Below are 22,671 nucleotides of genomic sequence, written 5' to 3'. Positions count from 1 at the left end.
GAGCTGGATGTGGCAGGGAGCTGGCATGGCTGCTGGGATGTGGAATAGCTGGGCATGGCTGCTGGGATGTGGAATAGCTGGGCGTGGCTGCTGGGATGGGGCAGGAATTGCGTGTGGAGCTGCCGGGCTGCTGAAACCACGAGAGCCTGGAAGGAAGGAGGCTGTTCCCCAGCTGCTGCCCCACAGCCTCTGCTCCCCAGCCCCCTCTAGCCCGTGTTTATTTTATTAATCCATGCAGATAAACATGAAGGAGGCAGCTCCAGGATGTGATTTCCCTGGTGATGGAAGGCGAATGGGCCGAGCTGCAGGGCTGTGGAGCGTGCAGCTCCCATAGTTTGTTGTGGGAAGATGGCAGAAGCAGGGGGCTGTTTCCTGTTAGGGCACTGGGCAGCTCTCCTCTGCTTTGCCCCTGGTGTGGGATGGCCTCCCCAGGAGCAGCATGTGCTGAGCTGCTCCCTCCCTGCCTGCAGGATGGGACCATCCAGGGCACCCCACTTTGTGGGCAGCACAGAGAGCCCCTCTGCCTTTCCAAGCCTCCCCAGGCTTGTTCTGCTCCTCCTGCCCCAGCAGGGCAGCTCAGTCCTTCCTCAGAGGCAGAGGACAGCTCACATCTTGCTTTAAAAAAACGTTGTTCACAGTCCTCCTGTTTCCCCAGCAATGGAACGGGCTGGGCAGTGGGGCAGGGTGGGAGCCAGCCAGCAGCTCGTCTTTTAATTATTCCTTTCTTTCTTACTTTTTGATTTTTTTTTTTCCTAATGACTTGCAGTTAGATCATAGCTGGAATTAGAAAAGGAAAATCTCCTCTGAGTTTTCCTGATGGCAGCAGGCAGGCGGTTTCCTACCCTGCTCTCCCTAATTCCCTGCCAGCGGTTCAGGAGCAGAACACAGCCCTTATTTATTTTTTAATCTCATTTGCAGTGAAAACTACTGATTCACGGAACAAGTTATTTTTGTCATCGTTTTTCAGCATGACCTCATGAATCATTTCATCTGGTGTGAGCCTGGGGGTGGAGAGGCCCCAGTTAGCACCAGTTATCTCCCCAGTGTGCTTTGCAGAGCTGTGGTACCACCCTGGGGCAGGCAAGGGCATGGCTGGATTGATTTCCCCCTGCAGGAGGGAGCGTGGGGAAGGAGCTGAGAGCTTGCAAGGGTGCAGGATGTTAATATGGAGAAGTTAATAGAAGTTAATATGGAACAAATGCCTCCCCTTCTGCTGGGTGAGATTAGAAACGGCTCTCCAGGGTCTTTGTGGCTGTGAGAGACCTCTCAGCGCTTTCCACCAGGATCTCTGCTGGGATCGAGCCAGTTTCCAAATGGGGCAGGGACATTTCATCTCCTAAAGGAGCCTGGCAGTGTCCTGTGTGTGTGTGGGGTTCAGCTGCCTGCAGTCTCCAGCCTCTGCTTGTCCCCTCTGGCTGCTGCCTTTCCATGGTGGCTGAGGAGCTCGTCACCTCCAGGAGCTGCGTCCAGGAGAGCTCCCAGAGCTGGCACTGCTGAGCTTTAACCTTGCCCTGGTGCCAGCCCCACCTGCAGTGGGGAAAGGGCTGGTGGTAAATGCCCCAGGTGTGCTCAGGAGAAGCACAAGCTTTCTGAGGGGCTCAGCTTTCCCAGGCAGTTGTGTGTGACCAGATCATTCCTCTTGGGTCGTGACTCAAGACGGGCTTGGCAGAGCCTGGGAGGGTCATTTGGTGACAGAGAGCAAGTCAGCCTGAACCATAGAATCATGGACTGCTTTGGGTTGGGAGGGATCTTGAAATTACCCAGTTCCACCCCTTTCCATGGGCAGGGACACCTTCCACTGTCCCAGGCTGCTCCAAGCCCTGTCCAGCCTGGCCTTGGATGCTTCTAGGGATGCAGGGGCAGCCACAGCTGCTTTGGGGACCTGTGCCAGGGCCTGCCCACCCTCAGCAGGCTCTTGGGGCAGAGCTGGGAGGCTGGAGGAGAGCAGTGCTGTGCTGTGCTGTGCTGTGCTGTGGAGGGGCAGTTCCTGAGGTTCTGGTGGTAGAGTGGATACTGGAACCCTTCAGTAATTCAAAGGCTCCACGAAATGCAGCCCATGGCACCCCGACGGAGCTGTTGTTATTTTGTTAATATTTTTAGAGAGAACCATAGATGGCAGCTGTCCCAGCTCTTTCTAATACTCATGATTTCCTGAAACCCCCCCTCCCCCTTCTTTTTTTTTTTTTTTCCTTTTTTGCAGGAGCCTGGATGTCTGGATCGGATTCAATGATTTTGCAAGCTCTGGAGCGCAGCAGAGAGGGGAAGGATTTAATCTGGAGAGCTGTCAGAACTGGCTGCCAGGAGAGCCCCATCCCTCCAACGCTGACCACTGCGTGCGCATGGGCCCCACGGGCCAGTGCAACACCGACCTGTGCATGGCCAAGCACAGCTACGTCTGCGAGTACAAGCCACCAGGTGGGCTCTGCTGGCCCTGCTGCTGCCACCAGGGCTGGGCAGGTGTCCCCTCCTGTTGTGTCCCCTCCCTGGCGCTGCTGTGGAAAAAGAGGGATGCGTGGAGAGGTTCCTCCGGGGCGTCAGCACAACACGAGTGTGACTTGCAGCAATATTCCCAAACACAACTGCTAGAAATCCAGCCCAGAAGGAAGAGTTTGGCTTACTCCAATCTCTGCCATGAGCAGAAGGAGAGAGGGGAGCAAAGTTGTGAGGCAAAGCATTGGAAATAGCTTTTCCCTCTTATTTGAGCAGTCTCTGCAGCTGCCAGGCCGTGCTGCTGCCTTGGTGGCTTGGTGTCCTTCCTTGTGTGCTTTGGGAGATGCTGGGGTGGCTCAGGAGTTGATTAGGTGAGGTGTGATGTGCTGTGCAGGCTTGTGGTTATTCAGCTTTCCAAATCTTGCACACAAGTAAGAAAGAGAAGTAGAATGGACACAAAACAGAGGAGAAGATTTGTGTAAGAAGGAAAAGCCATGGCCAGAGAGAGCACTGGCCTGGTCAGAGGGGCAGCAGCAGCTGCCCAGTCCCCAGAGAGCCAGCAGTGTTTGCCCCTGGTGGAAACCAGCTGGTCGTGGCCACATTGCCCAAGAAATCCAGAGGCACGGGGAGGATGAGAAGATGTACCTGGTGCTCAGAAATTCCAGGCAAATCATTAGTTGTTGGAAGGGAGAATCACTTGCACAGTTCCTAGGAATCGAAATTGCTGAACATTGCAGATGAAAATGTTATTCGTGCTGGATGAGAAAGAAGTCCAGATACCTGTAAGGAGAAGGAAGATAGAGGATTGTGGAGCTGCTGCTCTCCTGAGTGGTCCGAGCCCTGCTGCAGCTTCCCAGGGTGGAGGGAATGGCCTCAGGCCCTGCTGAGCCTCACGGGCTTTGTTCCAACACTTCCTTTGTGAACAGGAGTTCTCCTCAACGCCGACAACTTCTTTGAGGGGGATGCTGAGCTGGCCCCACACGAGGCCGTGAGGAACGTGAGCGAGGCCGTGCTGGCAGAGCCCTGGCAGGCTGAGGAGGTGAGGGGGGTTGTGTTTGTGGGGTGCCCCATGGCAGGGAGGAATGATGAATCTGACCCTGTGTTCTCAGCAGGCTAATTTATTATTTTATGATACTGTAATATTACTAATTATAGTGATATAATTATAATATTAATGTAAATTAGAAAATATAATATATAATACATATTATGATATAGTTTACAAAAATATATTATAATATATAATAAATATAATATTATTTATTTATTAAAATACTATAATATACTAAAGAATACAGAAAGGATACAGACAGAAGGCTAAAAAGATAATAATGAAAACTCGTGACTCTTTCCAGAGCCCTGACACAGCCTGGCCCTGATTGGCCAAAGAGTCAAAACAATTCACATGAAACCAATGAAACAGTCACCTGTGGGTAAACAATCCCCAAACACATTCCACACGAGCAAAACAGAGGAGAAGCAAATGAGATAAGAATTTGTTTTCCTTTTTCTCTGAGGCTTCTCAGCTTCCCAGGAGAGAATCCTGGGCGAAGGGATTTTTCAGAACATGTGAATGCCCCAAGGGGGGGTTTGCTCCTCCTGTGCTGCCCAGGGGTCCCTGGGGACACGGGCAGGTGAGAGCTGTGTGTGCCCTGCAGGTGCTGGAGTTCCCAGAGCTGGCCTTCAGGCACCAGGGGTTTCTCACTGCCCTGGAGTTCGTGACGCAGGAGCTGCACCAGCCCGTCCAAGTGAGGTTCCAGGTGCACAGACTGGTGAATGGAGAAGGTGAGGCTGCTCCTCAGCGCCTGTGGGGTTGGTGGAGGTGACACCATCAAACTGGGGCTGGCCTCGTGGCCCCTCTGCTCCTCTGACCCTTAAAGGCTCGGAGGTTTGGTTCTGTTTCTGGAGGAGATCAATGTGCGGGATGCACAGCCTTGGAGCAGTGGTTATCCTGGAGAAAATGACAGAGGGAGAAACCTCTCTCCATGCATGGGGAGAGTGTGAGTGTGAGGACCATGTGGAGAAGCTCATTAATCTTCTGAGCTGTACTTTCTGCTTTGTGAAGACACATGTCAAACGGGAATGTGTTCTGGTCCATCTGGCCCCACGGGTTAACAAGGAAGAACATTTTCCTAAGCCCATTTCTTCCTGATGGATGAGATAATCTAAAAAGCCTTTTATTCCTTGTACAACAGCTCAACAGTCACAGTTTTGGCAACAATTAATTCTGCAGTAGAATGTTTGTTGTAGCCGTGGGGTTGGCTGGTTACAAAAGGATCTTTTCTGACACTGACAAGCTGATACTTTGACATGGAAACATTAACTTCAGAAAAGTTGCTTAATGTGTTTTCAGTGTCAGGGCCAGCTCTTGCTTTCACTTGGACTCGCTTTTGCTGTAGCCCAGATCCTTTCAGATTGCAAATTGGTGTGTTCTCACTGGAAAAGAGACAACTTCGGGTTTAATGATCCTGGTGGATTTTTCCAGTGAAAGAGGACATTTATGTAGCAGCAGGATGTGCTGCAGTTGCAGCTTTTGCTGAGAGTGGAGCCATCACCAAAATGGAAAAAAGGGTGAATTTGGAGCAGAGGAGTGCATTAGTAGTGTTACTCACCCGAGTGGCTATCACTGATTTCTCTTTCACTTCTTCCAGACTACCAGGAGGAAAACAATGCTACAGAACCATTCCCCAGTGCTCAGGATGATGGGAACTGGACGCTGCTGGAGTGTCCTCCTGGTTTCCAGTGGTGTCCTTTGACGAATCTGTGCTCATCCCACAACAGCTGCTGCAATGGGACCGAGTGTGCCAACAGTTCCTCTGGCAGCAGCCCTGCCCCCGGGTCCCTGCAGCCCAACGCCAGCCAGCCCAGCTATGAGCTCCTCAAGGAGTTCCTCTTCATGGTACCAGCTGGCCCCTCTTCCCAGTACCAGGTCAGTGTTGACTGCTGGGACCAGTGGGTGGCTGGGGCAGTTTTCTCCTGGGGGCTTTGGGTAAGTTTGGGTCATTCCCGTGTGGCAGATGGAGCCACTCGAGTCCGTTGGAGTGAAGGGATGTGCCCAGTGGCACACGGGCTGTGGGCTCCCTGCTGTGCCTGGGATGCTGGAAGGTGTCCCTGCCCATGGCAGGGGGTGGAACAGGATGGGTTTTGAGGTCCCTTCCCACCCAAACCATTCCATGTTTCCATGACAAGGCTGTGCAGATTCCGCAGGCTATTCCCATGGCATTAGCACAGAGGACATGGAGCATAAAGCTGATTTCTCTGCTGGCACATTTGATTCAGAGAGGCCAAGGAGGGTGGAGTGGTGACAGGTCTCCCTGTGCTGTGTTGGGATCTGCACCTTTTCTCTTGGTTCCCACCTGGCAGGAAATCCAGCATTGTGCCCGGGCAGGAGTTGGCTGCTGACTGCTCTTAACATCAGGCGTTAACCCAAAGCCCTCTCCCCTCTCTGCAGGCCACATTCAGCAAAGAAAACATCTTTGTCAGGCCCGGGGACATTTTCAGCATCCAGCACAACGCGGGCCCGGGCTCATTCCTCCAGTGCCACCGCAGTGCCACCTCCGTGGCCAGAAGCAACAGCTCCGAGTGGGCGCCGGGCCCGTCCCCCAGCCCCGTGGGTGCCCCCAGGGCCAGCAGCAGGTGCTCCGTGCGGGTGCGCTACGCCGAGGAGCAGCTGGTGCCAGTGCTGAGCCCCCCGAACGCGGGGCTGGAGCAGCCCGGCCACTACAGCCTCCAGGCCAGCGTGGACAACGGGCTCTTCCGCGCCAACCTGTCCTGCAGCTTCCGCGTGGCCTCCCGCGTGTCCGGCCTGCGCGTGCTCCACCCCGCCCCGCAGGGCTCCAGGGTGTACCTGCCCACCAACCACACCTGGCTGCTGCTCAAGCTGGCCTCGGGGGTCAACGCCACGGCCAGCTGCCTGGGGGACAACCGCAGCGTGCCCTTCGTGGCCACCTGCCCGGCGGCCGTGGCCGCGCTGTGTGCCAGGGAGACCAACGACACCTGGTTTGCCGTGCTGCAGCTGGGCGGCCTCGGGGAGGGCCTCAGCACCCACGTGCTGGTGGCTGAGAACTCGGTGAGCTCCCAGAACATCACGGTCACCGTGAAGGTGGAGGAGCCCATCCGCGGGCTCAGGGCCACCCCCGACCCCGAGAGCAGAGTGCTGCTGAACACACGGGTGGTGAGTGCTGGTTTGCTGCTGCTCTGAGCCCTTCCCTGCCCTGGGTGGGTGTAGCCCTGCCCTGTAGCTGTCAGGGTGTGTTTGCAGCGGGGCAGGGGGGCACTGCTTGCTGCTAAGCTGCCAGGCCGTGCGCTGCTGCAGGCACAGCATGTGGCACCAGCACTGGTGCTCTCCAGCAGGAAGGCAGCTCGGCTGCACGGCCCCTGGAGCCCCTGAGGTAAGGCTGTGCCTCCTGAGAGGGATCACTGCCTGTCAGTTCCCCAGGACACTGGAGGAACAGGCCAGTGCTTACCTTGGTTTGCCTTGTCCAGGTCGTCGTTCCTTGAGGTGTTTGATTTGCTCTGCTTAATCCTTACATCAGCTGGCTGAAGCTGTAGAGATTTTTCACCCCTCCAAGTCTTGGAGTTCCTCTGGTGTTTGCAGTCTTGTTTTCTCCAGTCCCCCATCCCCAGAGCTACAGCCCTGGGAAGCTGCTCAGTAACTGCCCCAAATGCTCTGTACAAGCTCTGGCTGCTTCTGGCAGATCCTGTATCTGCACCTCTCGGTCTCACCCTTCCTGCTGCCACAGGCTGCTCAGGAGGCACTGCTGGAGTGAGGATGGACCTGCCCTGTCCAGCCCCTTCAGTCTTTGGGTCAGGCTCCATCCCTGGATGAGAGTCAGAGGCTCAGCTTACAGGTGTAGCTAAAGCCAGGCTGTTTCTGCAGAGATTTCAGAAGGATTTTTAGTTAGCAAGAGGGACCTGATCACAGGAGCAGGCTGGGCTGTGGGAGTAGGGAGTGTGGGGTCTGCTCCCAGCTCTGCTGGGGATTTATGGAGTCAGGGTCTGCATTTCTCCATCAGCAGCAGAGCCACAGATGATCTGTCACCTCTGTGCCATGCTCTGAGGGCACTGCAGCTGTGGGAGCCTCCCAGTCTGGCTCTGCTCCCTCTCCAGTTCAGCTGGAGGTCTCCTGGGAAGTGCTGGGCATGCTTTTCTCTTGCACTAGTGTGAAATGTTCTCGTGCCTTTCAGAGCTACATCCCTGTGATGGAGGCTGGGTCAGATGTGACTTTCCGATGGACAGTAGATGATAAGCCATCTTTCACTTTTTACAATGTTGTCTTCAACGTTATCTACCAAAGCCCAGCTGTGTACAAGCTTTCGGTAAGCCAAGGCCTTTCCCATGACACCGTTTCACCCCTGGGTTTCCATCTCATCCCACAAGCTCCTCAGGAAAAGCAGCAGGGAGAGAAGGCAGAGTTGAGTTGAGGTTTTCGCTGTGCTCGTCGGCTGTTTCTCACGGAGCTGCTCTTGCAAATGCAAATAGTTTCTACTACTCCTACACTGCTGTGCTGTGTTCCTCCTCTGCGCTTTCTCCTCTTTTCTCCAACGTCCCCTTCCTGTTCATGGAGTGTCTGTGTTTCCCCCTCCTCCCCAGCAGGAATTAGCAGGGAGCCCCTGCTCTGGCAGGCAGGAAATCTGGATTCAGAACCTGGCAGAGGCAGGATGCATCATAAGACTTCCATAGGCAGGCCAAAGCTTCTCCCACCAGCTCCCGTGTTCTCTGTCCTGATCTCTTTCTCCTGGTGCAGAGTGCAGTGCTGGGTTTTGCCGTGGATGGATGGAGCAGAGCCTGGGCCAGGGGAGCTGTCTGTTGTGGAGCAGGAGCTGATCTCTGGCCAGCACATCTTTGTGTGTCATGCCCTGCAGAGTCTGCTCTGTGCCAAGGTGCTGGATCTGCTCTCAAGGTGTCTCTTGGCCTCCTGAGCAGACACCAGCCCAGCCCTGAGGCCATGCTTACACTAATTTGCTGGGTGCAGCACTAATTTGCTGGGTGCAGCACTAATTTGCTGAGTGCAGCACTAATTTGCTGGATGAAGCACTGTGCTGAGGGCCTGGGCTGCTTTCACTTGCAGAGCTGCCAAGGTGCTGGTAGCCTGGGGGACTCTGGGTTCAGTGCAGCACATCCACAGGAGCCCAGGCACGAGCTGCTCTTCCCTGCTGGGGTAGGAGGTCTGTTCCAGTGGGTTTGAGCCACTCAAACCAGCAGCTCAGCTCTCCTGCAGGTGAGAAAGATGCTCTGTCAGTGTTACATGCCTAGAAAATCATGAGGATTCTGCTCTACTTCTGTCATGTCTCTTCTTGTGTTCCTTTCCCTCCTCTGCCCAGCCTTGCTGTCCCTCTCTGTGCCCACCACACCAGGATCCTGGAGCTGCACTTGTTGTGCTTGGTTTTATGAGCCTCTCCGCTCCCTGCTCTGTGCTTGAAGCCATTTTCTGCCACTCTCCTGAGGAAATTGGGTGGCTCTTGTCCCCTTGGTGGCAGCAGGTGCCTGTGCTCAGCAGCTGGAGCTGCAGGGCACATGGAGCAGGCAAAGGGGCAGCTGGCAAGTTCAGAGCCTCAGGATGAGCAGCTCCTCTCCTTGTCCTCTTGCTGTACACCAGCCCTTCCTCGGACTGGCTGTAGTGATGAACATGTGGCCACTCTCTCTGCCCTGACCTGCTCACTTGCCCAGGGGTGCTCCTTCAGCCCAGCAAAGCCCCACTCCGAGGACAGCCAGGGGACCCCAAACCCATTCTTTGTCCCACTGTCCTTCCCAGCTCACTGCCTCCAACCACGTCAGCAACTTCACAGTCAACTACAACGTGACGGTGGAGATGATGAACAGGATGAGGAACCTGAGCGTGGTGGGGGCCCTGCCAGTGGTGCCCCAGAACAGCAGCGTGGAGTTCAGCGCCAGGGTTCACGTGGACTCGGCTGTGGAGGCTCTGTTCCTGTGAGTCCTTTGCTGCTTGCCCAAACTCAGGATCTTTCTGTGCACAGTTTCTCTTCCCAGGGCCAGCTGGTCCCCCTCAGCTGCTGTTTAGTTAGCGTGAAATCCCTGGGAGCGGGGTCAGTCACACACCTGTAATTCAGGCTGAAATCCTTTCCATTTAAATTGTATGACACCGCTTTAATTTGGGCTCTTCCTCCTCTCAGCACAGCTGCTGCTTTGATACTTGGCATTCTGCTTCCTATGTTTTTTTCTTTGGAGAACCCAGCCCTGACCTGAAAGACAAGCCAGGATTCCCCTGGGATTTCTGGGATTCTCCTGTTGGGCAGTGTAACGTGGTTTGCCTGTTTCTCCAGGTGGGATTTTGGAGATGGTGTCCAGGAGACCTACCTGTTCAAACCTCCCTACAACAAGTCTTTCCTTGTTCCTGATCCCAATGTCCATGAGGTTGTCATTGAGCACAACGTTTCACACGTCTACCAAGACCCAGGTATGCTCAACAAGGCTCTTTGGGGAAGAAGGGGCTCAGGCATTTTTGGTGTGAGAGGTGTACAAGGCACCTTCCAAAACAGCCAGGGCTTGGAAATCGTTGCCTGATTCCTGAGCAGACAGCTGGGGTGACTGGAAGTCTCCAGCAGTTGCCATCCTCTCTAACCCTGTTTCCCAGGGAAGTTTGACCATGCTGTAAGAAGCAGGTCCTCCACACTCGGCCCCTTTTTTGGGCAGTCTCAGCAGAGGGACAAGGGGCAGGCAAGCCCCAGGCTGGTGGGAGGGGTGGGCAACAGGAAGGGTCTGTTCTGTGGGTGAGCAGGAGAAAGATCTTTTATCTCTACCTGTTGGACTGGCTCCTTTCTTGATGCTGGTCCCCATGCACACGGGTGTAATTCCTGGATTCAGGAATCCAGGAGTCCCAACTGGTCCTGGGCTGGAGCAGGGCAGCCCAGAGTGTGTGCAGCACAGGAGCAGAGTGTCCCCTGCAGCCCCTGTCACACCCGCCACCCCACCACAGCACTGAGAAGCTGTTGACAGGCACGTCCTCACCCTGCCCTTGTTCTGCTCTCTCCCGATGCAGGAGAATATGCCCTGATGGTCGTTGTGTCCAACCAGTATGAGAACCTCACCCACCTGAGCCCAGTCCAGGTTCACAGCTACCTGATTGCCGTGAAGGTGGAGGCAGAGGAGGATGTTCTGGTGGTGGGCCGGCCGGTCACCTTCCGAGCCACTGCCCTGCCATCCCCGTACGGCGTGGTGTACACCTGGGACTTTGGGGACAGCTCCTCCCTGCTCACAGAGCCCCAGCCCACAGTGACCTACAGCTACCCCCGCCGAGGGGTGTACAACGTCACCGTGACAGCCAACAACACCGTGAGCAGCGTGGAGACCGTGGAGAGCTACCAGGTGTTCGAGGAGATAACGGGGCTGCGCGTTTCCGCGGACGAGGCCGCAGAGCAGGGAGCAGCTGTCACTGTCAACGCTTCCGTGCACACCGGGGACAGCATCACCTGGATATTCGACATGGGGGACGGGACAGTGCTGAGGAGTCAGGTGCCAGTGGTAGAGCACGTGTACATAAAGGACATCAACTGCACCGTGAACGTGACAGCTGTGAATCCTGTCAACTCTGTCTCCCGGGCGGTTCCTGTCCGGATATTTGTCCTGGAAATACTCAAAATAGAGCCTACTTCTTGCATCCTGGAGCACCCGGACGTGCAGCTCACCGCCTACGTGACGGGGAATCCTGAGGAGTACATCTTTGACTGGACTTTTGGGGACGGCTCCTCCAATGTCACAGTCAGCGGGGACCCTGTGGTGATGCACAACTTCACCCGTAGCGGGACATTCCCGCTCACCCTGACCCTCTCCAGCAGCTTTAACAAGGCTAACTACTTCACCAGTGTCTGTGTGGAGCCGGAGATCCTCAACGTCACCCTCCTCCCTTCCAAACGCTTTGTGAGGCTCGGGGAAGAGACCTCCTTCCAGGTCGGTGCCGTGCCTCCCTACCAGTACCGCTACCGCTGGGATTTCGGCAACAACGAGTCCGCCAGGTCGAGTGGGACTGAAGTGACCTACACCTACAAGAACACAGGGGTCTTCCTGGTCACAGTGACCGTCTCCAACAATGTCTCTTTCAACAACGACACGGCGTTTGTGGAGGTCCAGGAGCCAGTTGGGGTAGCAAAGATTGAGTATAACGGGACGGATGTTCTGGAGCTGAACCAGATCTACCTGTTCTCTGCCAGCGTGAATGGAACCAAAGTAAGTTACTGCTGGGACTTTGGGGATGGCACTGTCCAGCCTGGGCAAGTAGCCACCCACTCCTACAACAGCACAGGCCACTACAGCATTACAGTGACGGGGCAGAACGATGTGAGCTCCAACGAGACCACCATCGACGTCACCGTGAAGCGGCGGCTCTTGGGCCTGACCGTCAACGCCAGCAGGACAGTGGTGCCACTGAATGGGTCGGTGAGCTTTGTAGCCACCCTGGTGGCTGGCACTGCCATCCGCTACTCGTGGATCCTCTGCGACCGCTGCACTCCCATCCAAGGCTCCTCCACCATTTCGTACACCTTCCGCTCCGTGGGCACCTTCAACGTCATCGTGACGGCCGAGAACAAGATCAGCTCGCTGCAGGACAGCATCTTCGTCTACGTCCTGGAGCAGATTGAGGGCCTGCAGGTGGCCAGCGCTGACCTGGTGGAGGACATGTATTTCCCAACTAACAAAACACTCTATTTGCACGCCGTGGTGAGAGAGGGCACAAACATCTCCTACAGCTGGGTGGTCCAACGGGACGGCAGTGCTGTGCAGAGCTTCACTGGGAAAACCTTCCCCTTGAGCATCCTGGAAGCTGGGAACTACACTGTCTACCTGAAGGCCACCAACATGCTGGGCTGTGCCTCTGCTAACAGGACACTGGAGTTCATTGAAAGCCTTGGTGTCCTAAAGCCCTATGCCTTCCCCAACCCAGCTGCTGTTAATGCCTCTGTGAACATAAGTGCCACCATAACCAGTGGCACTGGTGTCACATACGTGTGGTACCTGGAGGATGGCTCCTGTCCTGTCACCTCTGAACCCTTTATTATGCACTCCTTCCAAAGCCCTGGGATGATTGAGGTCACTGTTGGAGCAGAAAACAAGCTGAATTCAACCAATGCCACTGTTTCTGTGTGTGTGGAGGAGGTCATCGAGGGGCTGAGTATAGGGACAGCAGAGCTGGACTGCAGGTACGTCTCCTCAGGCTCCACGGTGGTCTTTGAGGGGGAGCTGCAGAGGGGGACTGAAGTGACCTGGCTGTGGGAGGTGCCAAATGGCACACTGAGTGGCCAGTCCGTGGCAGTCACGTTCCCCACGGCAGGGTGGTACACGGTCCATCTGAACGCCTCCAACGACATCAGCTGGGCTCTGGCCAGCAGGAACATCTCGGTGCTGGACAGGATTCAAGGTCTGGAAGTTGTCGCCAGCAAGAAGGTGGTGGAGCCAGGAGAACAGGTCACCTTTGAGATCAGGATGCTGTCAGGTACCTCTGTGAGCTACCTGGTGAGCATTAGTGGGGACTACTCCGTGGTGCTCAACAGCTCCAGGTACAGCCACGAGTTCACCAAGAGCGGCGATTACCTGGTGACCGTGACCGTGCAGAACCAGATCAGCATCGCCCACGCCCAGGTGCTCATCTCTGTCCTGGAGCCCATCCAGGACGTCAGGCTGCTGAACTGCTGCGAGGAGGGCATTCCCACGGGCACGGAGAAGAGCTTCAGTGCCCGCGTGGGCAGCGGCTCCCGCGTGTCCTTCTCCTGGCAGTTCTGCCTGTGGAAGGAGCGAGGCCGCTCCGTGGTTGCTGCGTCAGGAGACAGAGTTTCCTATGCTCCAGAAGCTGCAGGGCTGCTGGAGATCCACCTCACTGCCTTCAATGACTTGGGAAGTGTCAACATCACCAGGACCATCCAGGTGCAGGACCCCATAGTCCAGGTGTCCCTCATTGCCACCAATGCCTTTGTCAACAGGACAGCACTGTTTGAAGCCGTGGTGGTGCCCAGCAGCAGGAGCGTTGAGTTCTTGTGGAGCTTTGGGGATGGCTCTTCCACTCAAACCACTAGGGTTGCAGTGGCCAACTATTCTTACCTGAGCCCTGGGGATTACCTGGTGGAGGTGAACGCCACCAATCTCATCAGCTTCTTCATAGCCCAGCTCACTGTCACCGTCAAAGTCCTGGAGTGCGAGGAGCCCGAGGTGGAGTTGGCCCTGCCACCGCAGGTGGTTATGAAGAGATCCCAGAGGAACTACCTGGAGGCACAGATCGACCTCCGAGGGTGCATCAAGTACCAGACAGAGCACCTGTGGGAGATCTACCGAGCACCCAGCTGCATGAGCTTGGATGACTCCAGCAGGATCCGGCTGCCAAACGTGGACGTGAACAGGCCCCAGCTGGTTATCCCAAAGCTCGGCCTGGAAGTTGGGAACTACTGTTTCATGTTTATTGTCTCCTTTGGAGACACCCCGCTGTCCAAAAGCATCTTTGCCAACGTGACTGTGATCCCGAGCAAGCTGGTCCCAATCATCGATGGGGGGTCGTACCGTGTATGGTCCAACACCCAGGACTTAATCTTGGATGGGGAGAAATCCTACGACCCGAACTTGGACGATGGGGAACAGACCCCGTTGTTGTACGAGTGGTCCTGCACATCCTCCTCCAAGGTAAGAGCAGCCTTGCCCAGCCAGAGTGACCATTTGGGAGCTCCAGCTCCACCACAAACACGTTTGGGGTGAAACAGTGTCGGGGCAAGCTTTTGTGAGCATCTCTAACAGAGCTGCTCTGGCAGGAGGGTTGCAAAGGCTCAGTTCCCAGCTCAGGATGATGACGCAGAAATCGGTGTGAGGTGTGGTGCAGTGCAGTGCCCCTGGGCAGGGCAGAAGGGCTGGCTCTGGGAGGGAGGCACGGGCGTTGCTGCTTCCCTGGCACTTGGCCTCTGGTCCCGGTGTCAGCGCTGCTGCTTCCGTGCACTGAGGGTGTTACGGAGCTGCTGATGCAGCCTGGGAGCTCAGGGCTCTGCTCCCTCTCCCATTAACAGTTAAATGTCTCTAATGCCATCAGGGGACAAAGTTAGACTTCAGAGAGGTCAAGTGACCACAGCTTGTGATCACTAGCAGGTCGCTGTCCTCGTGCTGCAGTGATCTGACCCTGCACGGATGGAAGGGCAAGGGAGAACTGCCTGGCACATCCCCATGGGAATCCACCTCAGCAGCATTTTTGATTGAATGTGGAGCTCTTCTGCTTGTACAATGTCATGTTTTCTAGCTTTGTCTCAAAATAGCAAATGTGAAGTGTGTGGGGATTGGACTTTTTGGTTTAACGTGAGCTTTTTGTGTTGCTCGGCAATGTTTGTAAGGTATTTAATGAAGAATTAATTGCTGTAAACTACAAATTTGAAACTCAGATGAAATACAGGAGTATTCCAACTACTGTTTACTAACCTGAAGAGTAGGATAATGTGTTTTATTGTCCACACACGCCCTGTTTCTCCCACCCCAGTGGTGGCACTGCACAGCAAGGTCTGTGACAGTGACTCTGTGTGGACCTGAATGTTTTGGCTGTGGACTAACCCGATGTGCACCCTTACCAAGGAGGGTTTGAAAGTTCTTTTCTCCTTGCAAGCAGAGCTCGGCTGCAGGGTGCTCTCTGAATTTCAGTGCCAAGGAAGGAATTGTCACAATTTCCAAAGCTCTATTAGAGGCAGATGTGGAGTACACATTCGACCTCACCGTCAGGAAGGAGGGGATGAGCCCCGAGGCCACCAACCAAACCGTACGTACCACACACAGCTGTCACCTTCTCTGCTTGGCACAGCCACCTCTGAGGCACAGAGTCATGGGATGGTTGGGGTGGAAGGACCCTAAAGATCACCCAGTGCCACCCCCTGCCATGGCAGGGACACCTTCCACTGTCCCCGGCTGCTCCCAGCCCTGTCCAGCCTGGCCTGGGCACTGCCAGGGATCCAGGGGCAGCCACAGCTGCTCTGGGCACCTGTGCCAGGACCTGCCCACCCTCCCAGGGAAGAATTAGTCCCTTTCCCAAAGAAATTTCTATAGGAAAAGGGAAACTTCTTACCCACTCTTTAGCAGTCCCAGCTCTTCACATGCCGCAGGCTCTTCCCTCATTTTACCCAGAGAGCTTCCTAAGAGCCAGGGCTCAGTTTTACTGTCAACAATTCCTCTCCTCTCACCTTCCATGCTCTTTTAGGGGAGGATTTTTTCAGGGCACGTTGTTTGTGTCCCACGAATCCCAAGGCCGGGCACGCCCGCACGGTTCCTGTCAGGAGCATCCATCGTGGTGCAGCTGGCAATTGGAGATGGACTCGGGCTGGAAGTGGAAACTCTTACAGCCGGGGTTTGAAACCAGAGCTGCGGGATGAAAAGAAAAAACTGAAATTGATAGTCTTTCAAGGACATTCCGTACTATCTGGTTTCCATGCAGGAGCACAAAACAATGCTTGCAGTGTCGCAGGAAATCTGCAGATACGGGCGGGATGAGCGGGGCTCCAGCGCAGTGCTGGGGAATATTTATCCCCTTTTAAGAGTCTGCCATGTTAAACAATGTCTCCATTACTGTCTTTGAATTCATAACACTCACGATGCCAGGGCAGAGGGCTCAGTCCAGTGCTGGACAAGCCCATTTCCTCAGGGATTAAAGGAATTTAGACAGAGTGCAGGAGTCAGAGTTCAGCTGCGGTTGTGTCTGAGCTACCGGTGCCTCTAGAGCTCTGCGAGTGCTCTGCCAGGAAGGTGTGGTGGATGTCTGGAGATGTGCAGTTAGATTCCAGCTGAAAGCCTGGAACAACGTGCTGCTCCTTGGAAAAGGTGGTTCTTCCATCCCCACCCGGCAGCACAAGCAGGGTTTGCTGGGAATTCAGCACCAGGGACCAGAGGGACATTTCAGAAGTCATTTATGTTGTTAAAAAGTGTAAATAAATAAATCCAGAATGACCTAGATCGGCCTAGCTTGGCGTTGGATGGCTCTTGCAAACCACTGATGGAACTGGGCAGTGTGAGAGCAGAAATGCAGCTTAAATCTGATCCCAAATCCTTTGGGAGTCCCTTCCTGCTGTTTCTTGGCACAGACTGGGCTGGTGCAGAGCAATTCCTCCCTGCAGCACCAGGTGCTGGGGTGTGTCCTTACCTGTTAGGTGTCTGTGTTTTGGTGTCAGACCTTCTGATGGAGCCTGTACCCTTCCCAGGTGTTCATCAAGAGGGGAGGAGTCCCTATTGTGTCCCTGGAGTGCGTTTCCTGCAAGGCTCAGTCTGTCTACGAGGTCAGCAAGAGCTCCTACGTGTACCTGGAGGGCACCTGCCAGAACTGTCACAACGACTCCAAGCTTGGGGTAAAGTCACAAGGCTTTGCTTCACCTCTGGGGGGCTCTGGGGGAAGGGGCAGGCAGAAGGGTCAGGGTGGAAAGGGAAAGAGAAGTGATGTCCTGGACCTGAATTGCAGTAGAGACAAGGAGGGGAAGCAATCCCTGGCCACGAGCAGCAGCAAGTGGGCCTGGCTGAGTCCTTGTGGGATCATTCTAAGCCAAAGCCATGAGTGACCAGGTCTTTCCACACAAAAGCCACTTTTTTTGTTTTTTGTTTTTTTTTTCCTATAAGAGATCTGTGAAGTGTTTTTTCTCCCTGCTGATTGGCATTTTGCCCATCATTCTGGTGGTTCAAGCAGAGGTGGTTCAGTCTCTCCTCTTGTGCCCTCCTCTAATTCCACCTTCCCCTGCAGCCTGTGGGGTGAAGCAGCTCTCAGAACTGGAAGTCCTGTTGCTCCCAGCAAGCCCAGCATGTCCTTGCTTGGCGTTTTCTGCCTGGTTATCTCACTGTTTCTCCTGTTATCACAATTGTAGGTTTGTGCTATTAACAGTAACCACCCAGGCCACGTTCAGCTTGAAGCACATAAAACACGGTATCCCGTGGAGACTCCACCAGTCCTTCATTTATTTCCTGTGTTTTGTACTCTGTATTATGAAATATTCTGTTGGAGGGTGATGTAATTCCAGAAACTAAAGTAGATCTCACAGTGGAAATATTCCCACCAGACATTTTGGAAAGGTTCCAGTTCTTGTTGCTGTAGCACACAAGACTAAAGCTGAATTATCAACTGCAAATTTGGCAGACGCTCCCACTAGAAATCTGTTACTTTTTATAAAAGACTCAATCTGAAAACACTTTAAGGACATAACTTCAGCTTCAAACCAAACCTCTGGTGTCTTTCCCCCGTCCATCCCTGCAGAGGTGGGCGGCTCACAGCTTTAAGAACAAGTCCCTCATCCTGGACAAAACCACCACGTCCACCGGCGCCACGGGGATGAACCTGGTGCTGAGGCCAGGAGCCCTGAGGGATGGCGAGGGCTACACCTTCACCCTGCACATCACAGACCTCACCACGGGGGAGGAGGGCTTCGCCTCCATCGACCTGCTGCCCAACCAGCCCCCCGTGGGGGGGTCCTGCCGCCTGTCCCCCGAGGGACCCCTCAGGGCGCTGGAGACCAAGGTGCACTTCGAGTGTGCAGGTGAGAGCACCTGGCAGCCCCCCTGCTCCTCATCACCAGCTGCTCTTGCCGCAGAGGTTCCCTTCACCCCTAACTCCTGCCCTGGGATGCTGCTGGCCAGGGCTGGGCTCCTCAGCAGTGGTTTGGACCATGAGCAGCTTTGTGTGCCCCGGTTGTGGAGTTCCCAAACTCCCCATAGCAGGCAGGCAGTTCAAAAATTCCTAACTCATGTGGGTGAATGGTGGTATCCAGGCCAGGCCAGTTCTTGTGGAAGGGACTGGGTATTTCAGTGCAGGAAAAAGAAGATGGTGCCCAAAACTGAGTCACAGTATGTGGGAAGAATCAAAAGACAAAGCAGTGGGGCTGTCTCTGCTGTGTGGGCTGGATGTTCCCACCAGAGCCACCTTCCCAACCAGCTGCAGAGACAGCAACAGTGAGCCCAGCTTTGGAAAAGTGGCCTGGCCGATGTCCCGTAGCTTTGGGCCAAGGACTGAGTGCCTCTGGAAACCAGATTTCCCCAAATGATCAGTGCTAGAGATTAGAGCTGTTTGTGCACAGTGCCGGGAAGCCACGCTGGGAGGGGATGAACCCTGCTGCTTCCAGGGGGCTGGGCACCAGGCTGGGGGAGCAGCAGAAATGCATTCAGGGTCGTGGGGTTCCAGCTTTGGTATGTTTTGAGCTATCCAGAGTAATGCTGGAATCAGTTCCTCTTTGGAATGGTGGGAATATCAGCTCTTGGTGATTGTTTTTAAGCTGAAGTGACAGACACAGTGGCAGTGCCAGCACCTTTGCTGGGGCTCACTGGCAAACACACAGTGAATTTCCCAACTGCCCAGCTCCCATGAAACTCCCCATAACTCCTGGGACCTCCAGGGAAATCTTTGTGTAGGTTTTATCCTGGACCCAGTTGTTCCTGAGATGCTGAACTGCTGGAGGGCTGGGTCTCTGCCTAAGGTCAGGCTTTGCAGGGCTGGTACAGAAGCTGTGGCTTTTGTCAGTGCTGTTCCAAATCCCAGCAGAATTATATTTTTATTTTGATCATGGATTTTTCATAACCCCTTTAAATGTTACAGGACCCAAACACCCGAGGAGAAACCCCTAAACACCACAAAAATTCAGAGAGAACAAAGGCACCCATCCAGCCCGGTGGAATCCTTGAGCTGTCCTCATTCTGGGGACAATCTGCCAGAGCTGGGGACAGCAGCAAGGGCAGGTCCATAGAACCATCGGAGAATCCTGGAATGGTTTGGAGTGGTCATTTGGAGTGGCCACAGCAGGGACCATCTTGTTCCTTGCCAGGGACACCTCCCACTAGTCCAGGTTGCTCCAAACCCCATTTGTGCTGCAGGGCTGGGCAGGATGGGACTCCCCAGGGGGAAGCAGGGGCAGGGGCAGCTCCTCTGGGGTGTTGGTTGTCCCGGCTAGATGGTAACAGGAGCCACAGTCCCCTCTCTGCTCCGCTGATCCCCCGCTGCCAGGGAGGGCACAGCGCAAAAACAAACGCAGCAGTCACTGATCCTGGGGTAGTTTATTTGATGTTACAGTTCCCCTTGGCTTCTCCAGGACCCCGATCTCGGGGCAGACAATAGCTTATATACCAGGGGAGGGTCACAGGGGAGGATACAGAATTCAGCTAATCAGGAGGACTTGAGATAACAAACAAGGCGGGCGTTCAGATATCGACCAATGAAGAATCCCAAGGGAAAAGGACAGTTTCAGTGAACTTACGAAGTTTAGAGAAATACAAAACTGACGGGGAAGTTTCTCGAGAGAAGGCAGTTTTTAGGGGTTAGATTGGCATTTCCTGAAAGGGGGAGTAAAGGAAGTTCTGGGAAAAGGGCAGAGACCGAAAGGCTGCACAAGAAAATTACAAATCAAGCAATAATCATATTAATAAAACACACCAGATGTGGTCTTTAGGGTAGCTAGGATAAGGGTGAGAGACGCAGAAATCTTGATTCTACGTTACAGAAGGCTGGTTTATTATATTATGATGTATATGATATTAAAAATGCTATAGTAAAAATATACTAAAAGAACAGAGAGAAAGGTGCATCAGAAGGCGAGACAGGAATAGAAAGGAATGAATAACAAAGTTTTGTGATTGATAGAGAGTCTGAGCCAGCTGCATCCTTGATTGGTTATTAAGTAAAAACACTTAACATCGACCAATCAAGGAAGCACCTGTTGCATTCCACACTAACAAATAATAATTGTTTACATCTTGACGCTGAAGCCCCTCAGCTTCCCAGGAGAAGAAAATCCTGACAGAAGGATTTTCGTAAAACACCGTGGCTACACACCACGACGCTGGGGCGGTGCCTGCAGCTCCCCAGGGCCCTGTCTCAGCCCGCCGTGCTTCCCTTGCAGGCTGGCGGGACACGGAGGACGCGGAGGGGCCGCTGGTGTTCATGCTGCTGGCCTCGCGCCGCCGGCCCGGCCACTTCCAGGAGCTGTGCGTGTACAAGGGCAGCCGCGCTGAGCACGGCGCCTTCCTGCCCCCCGGCTTCCACGAGAGCGGCTTCCAGGTGTCCGTGGCCGTGCTGGTGCAGGACCAGCTGGGAGCCACCGTGGTGGCCCTCAACCGGTAAGAGGTTGATTTATTAAAAATATGGGTGTCGATCTAGTACTGATATCCAACTGTGATGGACAAGAACTCTCTGACAGTTTAAAGTTAGAAAGTGTGTGTTTCTTGCTGGGTAGGTCCCAAATGCACACCACCTTTTACAGGTGATTACAGAGTGCTTTTATCTGTACAATTGAATACCCAAAATAAGAGGTTGATTTATTAAAAATATGGATGTTGATCTAGTCCCGATATCCAGCTATGATGGACAAATGCTCTCTAACACTTTCTAACTTTAAAGTGTGTGTTTCTTGCGGGATAGCTCCCAAATGCACACCGCCTTTTACAGGTGATTACAGAGTCCTTTTATCTGTACAATTGAATACCCAAAATAAGAGGTTGATTTATTAAAAATATGGATGTCGATCTAGTACCGATATCCAACTGTGATGGACAACAACTCTGACAGTTTAAAGTTAGAAAGTGTGTGTTTCTTGCGGGATAGCTCCCAAATGCACACCACCTTTTACAGGTGATTACAGAGTGCTTTTATCTATACAAGTACTGAATACCCAAAATACAAATATATTCATAACATGGTACATCCCATTCCCAGCTTTATATGGTAATTAGTTCAAAAGCTATTAAGCATGCATAGTTTGTGCCTTGAAATGGGTTGGTGGTCCCTTTCATGGGGAGGGGTCCCAAAATGAGGAAGTAAATGCAGTCTTCCTCATTCTGACCTTTCTACCTTTTCAGTGCAAATATGGCAAATGAACCCTTGGTGGAACTCCCATTCCTTGTCTTCAATTGCTTTCAGAACAGAGGAGGCCCACAATTGTCTTATGTTCCTTAAAGCCATTTGTCAGTTTCTATATTCTTCATTATAAACCCAGCTGACCAAACATTGTGTTGACAAGCAATCAATTATTAGTTAACTGCTAACTCTAAACTTCATCAAGGCCTACCCATTTATTTTAATTAGCTCCAATAAAGCTTATCTCTAACTAAAATCTTAGCTCCTCTAAAACCTCTACATTCCTTTAAGTTTATGTTTGAAGGTGACTGGCAGGCTGGGCTGGCCCTCAGCCCCCTGCCCAGCCTCAGCTCACCAGTCCCAGGCTCGTGGTGGGTTCCGTTAGGAAAATCCACAAACACCAGAGGTTTATGTGCAAAAAGGAAACAGAGGAGTCCTTTGTGACTTTATTCCAATAAAGGGAGAGGCCATGGGGCATTCCCCTGGGATCTCTCAAATTTTTGGAGGACGCAGCCTCCTTTTAATCCCAGTTTCCCAGCTGCATTTCCCTTCTCTCTTTCCCCAGAGGCTGAGGTACTTGAGAGGTACAGACTTCCCAAAACGCCTGATACCAAAGATTCCCCTCTAATGTATAACCCTCCCTTTTCATTTTTAATTCTTATGGAATTTGGGGGTTTTTCTTCCCCAAAGTTTCTTTCATCTTTCAATGTCTAATTTAATTTATCAGCAAACCTAAAGTTTATTTGTAAAAGCAAACATCTTTTCCATTCATCAAACAGTGGAGTCCCTCCCATTGTTTCTTTTATCTCCCAGTGCTAGTTTTATCTACCAGCAGACCCAGAGCTTGTTACAAAGGCAAATCTGCTATTCCTCCCGGTGCCCATCCTGATCCTGGGGGAAGGGATTGCCTCCTGGAAGAGGCTGCTGGCAGGAAAGGGAGGGGAGGCTCAGCAGAAGTGCACACAGAAGATTCCAGGCTTTGTGGATCGTTGCTTGGCAGGGAGGTTTTCCCAGGAGTTCACTGCTTTCGTAGAATCATGGAATTGTTAAGTGGGAAAAGACTCCTGGGATCGTGCAGTGCCAGGGCTGGGCCAGAGAGGAGGCAGGCTGCAGGTCTGAGGTGTTTCTCCTGCAGATGGGCCACCAGGGCAGCAGCAGCAGTGCTGCCTTTGTGGGTCACCCACCTGCCTCCCCTCCTGTCCCTTCCCAGCCCAGCCTGCACTTCACCCAGATCCCTCTTTCCTTGCAGCTCCATGGAAATTGGCCTCCCCGAGGGCTTCCCCAGCCTCTCCCACTGGCTCTACAACCAGACTGACACCGTGCTCCAGGGCTTGGTGAAACAAGGGGACCCTCAGCAGGTCATTGAGTACTCCCTGGCCCTCATCACCATCCTAAATGAGGTAACGCAGCTCGTTCTGCCCAGGAGGGCCTCCACAAGTCCTTGCAGTCACCAGGAGAATTTT

The 22,671-nt window shown here is 53.6% G+C and overlaps 1 protein-coding gene across 4 annotated transcripts in view; it reads left to right on the top strand.

Annotated features, from left to right (window-relative positions):
- Window positions 1-22,671, top strand: part of PKD1 (polycystin 1, transient receptor potential channel interacting) — an 82,870-nt gene that overhangs the window by 38,105 nt on the left and 22,094 nt on the right. For 2 of the 4 annotated variants that reach the window (XM_038151118.1, XM_038151116.1), the window contains exons 7-20: window positions 2,201-2,415; window positions 3,357-3,469; window positions 4,089-4,215; window positions 5,082-5,359; window positions 5,882-6,604; window positions 7,617-7,748; window positions 9,185-9,360; window positions 9,714-9,847; window positions 10,430-14,052; window positions 15,011-15,160; window positions 16,590-16,733; window positions 17,627-17,906; window positions 20,256-20,472; window positions 22,458-22,608. In XM_038151118.1, the coding sequence (XP_038007046.1) occupies window positions 2,201-2,415; window positions 3,357-3,469; window positions 4,089-4,215; window positions 5,082-5,359; window positions 5,882-6,604; window positions 7,617-7,748; window positions 9,185-9,360; window positions 9,714-9,847; window positions 10,430-14,052; window positions 15,011-15,160; window positions 16,590-16,733; window positions 17,627-17,906; window positions 20,256-20,472; window positions 22,458-22,608 (6,463 nt within the window). The remainder of the gene's footprint in view (window positions 1-2,200; window positions 2,416-3,356; window positions 3,470-4,088; window positions 4,216-5,081; window positions 5,360-5,881; window positions 6,605-7,616; window positions 7,749-9,184; window positions 9,361-9,713; window positions 9,848-10,429; window positions 14,053-15,010; window positions 15,161-16,589; window positions 16,734-17,626; window positions 17,907-20,255; window positions 20,473-22,457; window positions 22,609-22,671) is intronic. The other 2 variants (XM_038151117.1, XM_038151119.1) reach the window with 2 other exon arrangements.

The sequence above is a fragment of the Motacilla alba genome, chromosome 14 (assembly GCF_015832195.1).
Source record: "Motacilla alba alba isolate MOTALB_02 chromosome 14, Motacilla_alba_V1.0_pri, whole genome shotgun sequence".
Lineage (NCBI taxonomy): Eukaryota > Metazoa > Chordata > Aves > Passeriformes > Motacillidae > Motacilla > Motacilla alba.
This window is presented reverse-complemented; position numbering and strand designations above follow the sequence as displayed.